This window comes from Miniopterus schreibersii (genome assembly GCF_964146895.1).
Source record: "Miniopterus schreibersii genome assembly, chromosome: 18".
NCBI classification, from domain to species: Eukaryota; Metazoa; Chordata; class Mammalia; order Chiroptera; family Miniopteridae; genus Miniopterus; species Miniopterus schreibersii.
This window is the reverse complement of record NC_138121.1, coordinates 272,573-282,682: the sequence shown is the minus strand read 5'-3', so window position 1 is coordinate 282,682 and position 10,110 is coordinate 272,573. Positions and strand designations below refer to the sequence as shown.

Sequence of the window (10,110 nt, the reverse complement as noted above, 5' to 3'; positions counted from 1 at the left end):
TTTCAAAAAGTAAATACTTTTACTGATTTGAGAGAGAGAGGAAGGGAGAGGGAGAGATAGAAACATCAATGATGAGTCACTGATCAGCTACCTCCTGCACGTTCCCTACTGGGATTGAACCCAAAACCTGGGCATGTGCCCTGGCCAGGAATCGAACCTCCATTTTCTAGATCATACATAGGTCAATGCTCAACCGTTGAGCTATGCTGGCTGGGCGCTATGTTAATTTCTATGTTTCCTTCTAAGCCCTTGTCCAAATGCACACATAGGGTAATATAGCCACAATTCTGCACCTTTTACTGCACATTATAGATATTTTCCATGTTTCTGCACAGGGTTCATAGTTTATAGTGACTTCCTGAAACAAATGAGGAGCAGCCTTTTTAATATTGGAGGAACAATGAAGTAAGTAATGGCACTCTGGCTTTTTGGAATAGTACATTGTCATTTAATTAAATATCATCGACCTATTCTAACGTCCCAGCAACAGCCTTTCCCACACTGGTTGATCATATTAACTAGTATTGAAGTGAGTTTTGATCTTACAAATTATTTCTCATTGGCAATTTCCCTGGATATCAAATGCCACCGAGACTCAGCCCTTATCTGGGAATGGGCCAAAATGACAAAATCTAAACATAATTGTGTAATATTAACATATTAAAATGAAATATGTAGTTTTCCCCCTCTGGTATGAGTTCTTTGGTGCCCAATAAAATCAGAAACTTGATTGAAAGCTTTCCCACGCTGATGACATTTCTATGCTCTCCAGTGTGTGTTCTTACTTTGAGTGAAAGATAAATGAAAAAGAAAAGTTTCCCCACATTTATTACATTTATATGGTTTCTCACCAGTATGGATTCTCTTGTGAACTGTAAGATGAGAACTGTGGCTGAAGGCTTTTCCACGTTCATTACATTTCTAAGGTTTCCCTCCAGTATGTGTCCTTTCTGTTGTGTATGTGATGAGTGGTCACTAAAGGCTTTGCCACATCTGTTCATCCATAAGGTTTTTCTCCAGTATGTGTTCTCTTACGCACAGTACGATTAGACTTTCCAATGAAAACATAAATTTTTTAATAAAAAAATCATATCAAGTGAGGATTAATTTTTAAAAAAAGAAACTCATTGAGACATGTTCCCTCTTTTAGATAAATTATTCCAGGCGATCGAAAGACCGGAATTGTTCGTTCCTTAAATGTGCTGTAAGTAGCTGAAGCCCTCTGGGCTCGGAGGTTTGGGGACTCCATGGTGAATGGCTATGGGGCTTTGCTGACACCTTTGAGGACAGCAGGAGTCGCCGTACTTACCACCTCTTGTTTCTCTCCGCAGCCAGAATGACCGGCTGAGCGGCCTTTCTGAGGAAGGGCGGGGATGCGGCGCGAGCGCCCACCCAGGAGAGCCAGCCCCGCCGGGCTGTGGGACGCGCGAAATGCGCATGTCCAGGCCGGCGGGGACTGGGGGACGCAGCCCCTCGACTGGGGACGAGTTGCCGCAGGCCCGCGGCTAGAGGCTCCTCCGACTCCGGGGTTAAAGCCGGGAGAGGCGGGGGAGGAAACGCGGGGGAGGGCAGCCGGCCGCACTCCCTCCCTCACACCCGAGACCAACCGCGCCCCGGTCCGCGGCAGGAAGGCTCCCGACAGGCGCGAGGAGGCGGAGCCGGAGTGAGTCCCTGCGCAGAGGGCCCGGCAACCACGCGCAACACCGCGGTCCTCGAAAAGCGAAGCGTCGCCGCCCGACCTCGGCCAGAAGTCCCCGCGCCGCGGTCTCCTCCCCAATGGGAAAGCGCAGCCTCGGCCACCGACAGGGAAAACGGGGCCGCGCTTGTGCTGCTGAGAATTGTAGTCCTAGGGCCCCAGCCACACACCGGTCCTTAAGTCCGGGCCTGGCGCCCTAGGAGCCCGACTGCATTTCCCACAGCGCGGCAGGGCGGCTGCCCACCAGTGGGCGTGCACGATCGGGCCTAGACTGAACGAGGGGTCTCCGGGGACTTGGAGACCAGGCTCCCGGGCCAGGCCTGGGCAGCACTGAGGCTTTTCCCCACGGTGGTTCCCAGTCTACCATCGGCAGGCGTCCTGACCTCCGTGAGGCCGCGGTGGGAGGCTCCGCGGAGTCCGGCAAACCGGGGGTTAAGAATAACGGGTTACAGGGACTCCCACCCACGCCAGCCTCCTCCAGTCGCACTACTTCTCCCAGAAGGCGCCGCGGTACGGACGTCTGTCCTGACTGTGGGACAGACTGTGGGGCAGCCGCGTCAGATGGGAGCGAAGCCTCCTGGAAGTTGCAGTCCGTGTTGAGGGACTAGGCGCCCATCCCTAGATCTGCCGACCACACCTCCCAGGAGGCCCGGCGGAAACAGGGCGCAGGGGGCGGCGAGTCCTCGGTCTTCACTGATTTCAAATATACCACCTTCAAGTTTACACGTTCCTGAGACGAAATGAAAATAAATGTCATGCGCTTTCTACACTCGACAAAGGCTGTTAATACCTTAAATATTACGTCTCTGTCCTGGAGTCTCTGTATATTGAGAGGGTAATGAAGTGAGTCCTGGTCGACCCACACCCGTCCTTTTCGTGTCGTGGGATGAAACCCGCGGAACAATCACCTTCCCTTCGTTCCTGTTTCCCTCTTCTGGCCCAGTCCTTCTGTATGTCTCTGCTTATCATCCGAGCTGGGGGACGGCCGCGAAAACCCTCATGCGGCTGGCTGGCAACGAACATTTCTGAGGGGGCAAAAACACGAGCGCCAGGAAGCCGGCACGGACCGGAGCGCGCCCACGGGCGGGGAAGCTGCTCGCGGCACCCCGCGCGGCCCTCTGGGAGTTGTAGTTCGAAGCGCGTCGGCGCAGGCTGACGAGAGGCGAACGGTGGGCGTGCCGTTCGCTGCCGTTCGCGGAAACAGTGCGGAGCGGGCACTGAGCGGAACGAGGAGGCCGAGGCCGGCGGGTTCCACCAGCAGCGGGCGGAGCGCAGCCCAACCCCTTAGCGGCGGCGCTGGGCGGGGCGAACCCCGAACGGCCGGAAGCGCACCTCCCTCTGGGCGACGCATTCCGCTCCCCCGCTGATGGCCCCGCCTAACGGTAAGTGGTGAGGGTCGGGCCGGGGCGGCTGAGACGGGCGGGAGCGCGCGAGACCACCGAGGATTCCAGCCTCGCGGAAGGATTCGAGAGTGGCGGGCGGGGACGGGGCAGGCCCACAGTGACCGGATGCGAGCGCGCGGCCCTCTGGGAGCTGTAGTCAGTCCCCGGTCGGTGGCGGCGCGTCCCCGGCCCGCAGCCGCCTTTGTGCTGCAGTCCGGCGGGTAAGCGAGAAGAGGGGGCCCGGGCGGGGCGGGAGGCCCGCGTCCGCCTGCGCTCTGGCGGTAGTGTGATCCCTGCCGCGTTGTTCCTTAATGCCCGGTGCGGGTCCCTTCGCGGACAGTAGGGGCGGGGCCGAGTGGGCGGGGCCCTTGAGGGGTCTCGGGGTCCGAGAGGAGGGCTTGGGGTCGGGGTGAGTTCCACTCTTTGGCGCAGGGTGTCAGCGTCTCCAGGCTCAGGGCGCAGTCGGAGAGGCAGCCAGCCGGACCCTACTGAGACCAGAGCCGGCCTGGCCTGCTGGGGGGGGGGGGGTCTATGGAGATTCCAAGAGTGGGGAAGGCCGAGGTCCACCACCGAGTCAAAGGCGCCCTCACCTTCCTAAGGGGCCTTCTCTTCCTAAAGAGTGAAGGTGGGGAGAGACCAAAAACAAGATTTTAATCCCAGTCCACGGGGACCCAGAAAAGAGACTCATTGTATGAAACTCTTACAAAGCACTGACTGCATAACAGGCACCCTGCAGGCTCCTTTATTAATTAATCACACACGTATTTAGATGTGGGTGTCAAGCCCCGTCTTATGCCCACAAGCCTCTCCATAGACCCAACGTAGTCTCCGACCCCTACAGTCCATGGGGTGAGGGTGGGAGGTCAGGAGATGACAAAAACCTATGACTCATATAAACCAGTTAACTCCCATCCAGTGAGGACAACATAGCACAAACAGGATGAGCCTGAGTCAGGAGGCACAGTCAGGTCCTCACGGGAAGATACACACACGTGGGAAAGCATCCTACGTTGGGCCTGAGTTTCACTTTGGGCACTCACACAGGGTTGAGCTTGTAAAGCACCAAAACCATGGAATAGTATGTATGTCTTAGACGCTAAGTGGGAGCTCACTGGAAAGTGAGGCTTCCCTCCCAGCAACAGTCACCCTCATGTGACTCTGCTCTGGGTTCACACTTTTTCACACTCTCATTCTGGTGATCTCCATGTCAGGTTACCACCCTCAACTGAGAGAACAGGGAAACTGAGGCACACCAAGCAATGCCCAGGAAACCCAGAACTGTCTGGCTTCCTGTCTTGATAACAAAATAGTCATCATCCTGGAAGTCATCTGTGTAAATAGGGGTGTGTCCCTTGCCCACTCTGGTCCTCTTTTCCTGTCTTTGGAGTGGCTTGGGTAAATTTTCCATCTTTCTTCAACAGTGACCGGAATAGCGCTGGATCACAGCAGGCACTCAGGACCTGCCTAGCTGAGGTTCACTGCTTTTGGGTTTTGTCTGGGTACTGGGCTCCAGGCTCTGGCAGCCCTACCTCCTTCTACATTCCTCGAGGTAGGGGTTTTGATCCTTGGGGTCTCTGGTCACCACAGACACCTGCTCATTGTCTCACATACCCTTTATCCCCCAGAACTGCCAGCAGAGGAGCCAGCTGTTCCTGAAATAGACCAGAGGAGGAGGGAATGACCACTGGGCTCCTGGATGTGGGGTTCCTGGTGAGTACGCCATCACTCTCATGCTTGGGCCTCCCAGACTTGAGAGACACCCCTTCTCCCCCCGCCAAACCAGCTTGGCCTTGTGCTGCTTCACCAGCTGCTCCCACTAGCAGCCAATGCCAGGCTTGCCCTAGCTGAGGAAACTGCTGTGTGATGTTCCAGGAGCAAGTAACCTTTGAGGACGTGGTTGTGGACTTCACCAAGGAGGAGTGGGGACAGCTGACACCTGCCCAGAGGACCCTATACTGTGATGTGATGCTGGAGACCTTGGGGCTCCTGGTCTCTGTGGGTAAGGCCACACCTGTGTTCTTCATGGTCTTCCCAGGGTATGGACACTAATTCTCCTGGGTTAAAAGTGGGGGTAAGTCTAGGCAATAAAAGTAGATAACTCAGATCCTTTTGTAGTTAATAAGCATAATGATTGGGTGTTCTTGCTATTATGTGATGTGCCTCCCTCAAAACTTGTTTCGACATTAGCATATTATCCACCTGACATGAACTTGGAAAAAAATGTTAAAAAGCAGATAACTTGAATATGTCTTAGTCTGGATGGACCAGACTATTTTGTCTATGGAATGTTATCAGTGAGGATGTTTTACCTACAGGTTACAGATCCCACCTAAAAATTCCAGAGGTAGGACATCACGGGGTAAGAGGACCATACTGGGTCCCAGAACTGCAGAATCCCAGGCTACACCTGGGTCTTCCTGTGTTGGTGTCAGGAGCCTTTTCCTCCCTGTGCAGCTCTTTTTGTCACCATTCACAGAGGGGCCCCCTGAAGGTGGAAAAACAGTTGCCAGGATCCAAGGGTACCCACAGAAGGCCCATGGTGTCTTGTTTCAGCCACCAGATCCACATTGGTCATTGCTGCCATTGGGCAGTGGAAGAACTCTTACTGGGTGGCCAGGATTGCATCACATGTCTACCCTGGAGCCAGGGGTGGGGGTTAGGGACTGAGAGTGAGTGGAGGAACACTGAAGGATGTTATTACCAAAATTACTGTGGCCTCTTTGGGGTCCCCTTCCATGTGAGTCCTGAAAGGCTGAAGGTGGAGTGGGTAGAAGGTTGGGAAGGGCCCTGGGACACAAATGCTCAGGCCCTGGGTTTCCCCCAAGCAGGACTTTGGCTCCTGAAACCCACCCTCATTTCCCTGCTGAAGCAGGAGGCAGAGCTGTGGGTAGTGAACAAGGTTCCACAAGGTGTGTGCCCAGGTGAGGAGAGAGTGTGCAGGGCAGGGAGAAGCGCACTCAGCTCCACGTCTCCATGTCTGTTCTGAGATTCTTCAGAGCAAACTGACTATTCATTCTATGAGTGAATGTCACCAAGCACTGTTCTGCTATGAGTGAAACCTAGTTCCTGTGTTCACTGAATTTACATTCTTGGTGAGGGAGAGGAGCACACAATAAATAGCTAAAATAATAATAAAAAAAGTGAACAAGATGATTATCACGAATGCTGAGAAAGTGAAAGCAAGTGACAAAGTAGACTAGAATTTGAGGTGGGACTTGAGCAGAAAGATGAGGGCTTGCCTCTCGAGGGAGGTGACTTGGGAGGTAAAGCCTGAACCATGAGAATAGTGAGCCATGAAACTATCAAGGGAGAATTCCAGGCGGAGGAAATGGTAAGTGCAAAGGCACTGGGGTGGTGTAGGTCCCTTACTGTGTAACAGACACTCCAGCCTCAGTTCTTTAAACCAGAAACTCACTTATGACTCAGGCATCTGTGGGCCAGGCTCTTTCATGTGCCTAGAGGCTGGCTGGGTGGTTTTGCTCTTCATACTTGCTGTCCAGGTCCCCAGAGTAACAGGCACCTCTATAGGAAGTGGGGGCATCCTAGTCCTCTTGCAGGCAATTTCCCACTGGCATCAGGTCCTGACCCCATGTAAGCAGTGGCCCATCACACAACTTGCAGGGCTTAGCAGGTGGACCTCTTTGGGAGGCACTATTCTGCCAATCTCACTTGAATAGATTGTTTTCTACCTTTAACTTTTGACTAGAGTGTAACATAAATGGGAAAGGTGACTATATCACACCTTTAGACCAGTCCACTGTCAAGGGCGTGGCTGGGTACCTGGGCAGAAAGGCCATCCTGACAGGAAGAAAGGGGAGGGACTGCATGTGTTTTTCATTCAGCATGTCTGTTGACCCCTGTTGTAGGTGGGGTACAGTGGTAAGACATACAAAGGCCCTGACCAAAGAGTCCTCCCAGTTAGGGAGACAGACAGAATAAACCAGCTGAAAGGGCTCTAATACACCACAGTCACTTATCGATTCTCCTAGTGACAGATATTTCAGCAATTTCCAGTTTGGGGAGCTGATGGGTTTCTTTACATCTGGGGTAAAGTGGTACAACAATGAGGGGCCTCCAAGAAGAGACTAGTTCTGAGAAATGGGAGGGCTGAGTGGTCCTTCCCTTATGGCGCCTTTTCCTCCACCCCCACCTGGCATAGTGGAGGCTCCACTAGCCTGTGCCTGGCCATCACTCTGCTCCTTCCAAGCCTGAACATTATTGACATTTTTCCTGAAGACTAACTCTTTTCTTAGCATCTTCCTTCAAAATCCTCTGTGTCCCCCTTGCCAACTCCATCTGTACCCATTATGTCAACTCACCTTTCTGTTCTCTGTACTTTTCCTCCCTCTTTGTTGCAAAACCATATGGTTAAATGGCCACATCCACTCAAATCCTGAAACCTTCAAAACTGTATGTTTAATTCCATACACTTATCCAGGGACATACTTTTCCTCTCAGAACAGCAATTGAGGGGCAATTCAATTTTTTTTCTTTCAGATTTGGAAACTAGATTGAAAACCAATCTGTCACCAGCAAAGCAATACAGCTCTGAAGAACTGTCCAATAATGTCCTGGTAGAAAGGTTCCTGTGGGATGGTCTGTGGGGCTCTAAGGGTGAAGATGCTGAGGGGCATCAGGAAAAGAGTTGTGCGACCCTTGATGTCGGTGTGGTGCAGGCGGGCTTCACACCTGTGAAGACATTGGTTCAGCAGCAACATCCTGGGATTGGGTTTGGGGAAAACTTTAGTCTAAGCCCCAATCTCCCAGCTCAACCCATGACTCCTGAAAGACCAGACTCTCACACGTGGGGAATGCACAGAAAAAGGGAGAATCCAAACTCAAAGTTAAATGCACAACTGAAAACTTACGCAAAAGAGAAACCCTACAGATGTCAGGAGTGTGGAAAGGCCTTTAGTCACAGCTCGGCACTCATCGAACACCACCGAACGCACACTGGAGAAAGACCTTACGAATGTCATGGATGCGGAAAAGGGTTCCGAAACAGCTCGGCACTTACCAAACACCAGAGAATCCACACTGGTGAGAAACCCTATAAGTGCACTCACTGTGGGAAGACATTTAATCAAATTGCCCCACTGATCCAGCACCAGAGAACTCACACCGGTGAGAAGCCCTACGAGTGCAATGAGTGTGGGAAATCCTTTAGTTTTAGGTCCTCCTTCAGCCAACATGAGCGGACTCACACAGGTGAGAAACCTTACGAATGCAGTGAGTGTGGGAAGGCCTTCCGGCAAAGTATCCACCTCACCCAGCACATGCGAATACACACAGGGGAGAAGCCTTACAACTGTCATGAGTGTGGCAAGGCCTTCAGCCACAGCTCATCCTTGACCAAGCACCAGCGAATCCACACTGGTGAGAAGCCATATGAATGTCATCAGTGTGGAAAAGCCTTCACCCAGATCACGCCACTGATTCAGCATCAAAGGACACACACGGGAGAAAAGCCCTATGAGTGCAATGACTGTGGAAAAGCCTTCAGCCAGAGCACACTCCTCACTGAGCATCGTAGGATTCACACAGGGGAGAAGCCTTATGGGTGCAACGAGTGTGGAAAAACCTTCAGCCACAGCTCATCACTCAGCCAGCATGAGCGGACACACACAGGAGAGAAGCCCTACGAATGTAGTCAGTGTGGTAAGGCCTTCCGGCAGAGCACACACCTCAGTCAGCATCAGAGAATCCACACAGGGGAGAAACCCTATGAGTGTAGTGACTGTGGCAGAGCCTTCACCCACAGCTCATCCCTAACCAAACACCAACGAATCCACACTGGGGAGAAGCCCTATGAATGTAATGAATGTGGCAGGGCCTTTAGCCAGCTTGCTCCTCTCATTCAGCATCAGCGGATCCACACAGGAGAGAAGCCCTATGAGTGTAATGAGTGTGACAGAGCCTTCAGCCAGAGCTCCCTCCTCATCGAACACCAGAGGATCCACACCAAAGAAAAGCCCTATGCATGCAATGAGTGTGGGAAGTCCTTCAGTCACAGCTCATCCCTCAGCCAGCATGAGAGGACACACACTGGGGAAAAGCCATATGAATGTCCAGATTGTGGGAAATCCTTTAGGCAGAGCACACATCTCACTCAGCACCGGAGGATCCACACAGGAGAAAGGCCTTATGAGTGCAGGGACTGTGGGAAGGCCTTCACGCACAGCTCCTCCCTGACCAAGCACCAGAGAACTCATACTGGGTAGAGACACTCTACATGAGCTGGGTCATAGGAAGCCTTAAGCCATAGTTCATCCCTTCCTACACATGACCCCAGTCATACTTGTGAGATGACATTTATACACATGCCTTTACACGCAGTACACTCCTCAGATCATGCTAACAGAGAAATGTGGGGATGATCAATGTTGAGGACCTTTAACCATGAGTACCCACTAACATTACAGAACCCACAGAAGAGAGAAGTGGGAAAATGTAGTGGATATGGGCATGACTTCTAAGGATTCACCAGATTCCAAACTTGAAATTTTCAAAATGGTCAGAAATCCAACTAATGCCTTTCATATAAAAGAACCAAGTGTAGTGAGACTTTTTATCACTTTTGCACATTTACATTCCTGAGTAGGGAGACGTGCTCATGAATGTTGTAAATTAATGCTGATACTCCCTAAAAATGATGTGGCAAAGTGTTCTATACATGCAAGTGGCACCTGTATGGAATCACCTTGCATACGCAATTGTCTCAGTACTAAGTTTTCTGATCTGTGTGTAAATTGTTTGATTAAGGTACATGGCAACCAATATCACAAATATGGATCCTACATGACAAAGTATCAGTATACTATGAACAGATTTTAAATTATCTGCATTACTTTGCAATAAATTAATCCTTATATGTAACGGAATTGAAAACATGGTTATAGGAAGTCTTGAAATGTAACTTCCAAGGAGCTTTATGGATTCTGGGATGGCTTTTGCTGCTCTATTCTAGCTATAAATTTCTTTACAGGACTCACAGGCATTAGAAAGACAGGTGCCATTGAACAAAAGAAAGAT

General features: G+C 51.5%; 1 protein-coding gene across 4 annotated transcripts; it reads left to right on the top strand.

The window, feature by feature from the left end:
• Positions 1-2,880: 2,880 nt before the first annotated feature.
• On the top strand, positions 2,881-10,084 carry ZNF135 (zinc finger protein 135). 4 transcript variants are annotated; one of them, XM_081119869.1, is made up of 4 exons: positions 2,881-3,078; positions 4,704-4,788; positions 4,951-5,077; positions 7,576-10,084. In XM_081119869.1, exons 2-4 carry the CDS (start codon positions 4,756-4,758, stop codon positions 9,297-9,299), a joined length of 1,884 nt encoding a protein of 627 aa, XP_080975995.1. In that variant the 5' UTR covers positions 2,881-3,078; positions 4,704-4,755; the 3' UTR covers positions 9,300-10,084. The 4 variants fall into 4 exon arrangements, with proteins under 4 accessions (XP_080975995.1, XP_080975996.1, XP_080975998.1 ...); XM_081119870.1 differs by having other exon boundaries at positions 3,075-3,299; XM_081119872.1 differs by lacking the exon at positions 2,881-3,078 and adding an exon at positions 3,092-3,299 and having other exon boundaries at positions 4,713-4,788.
• Positions 10,085-10,110: the final 26 nt, after the last annotated feature.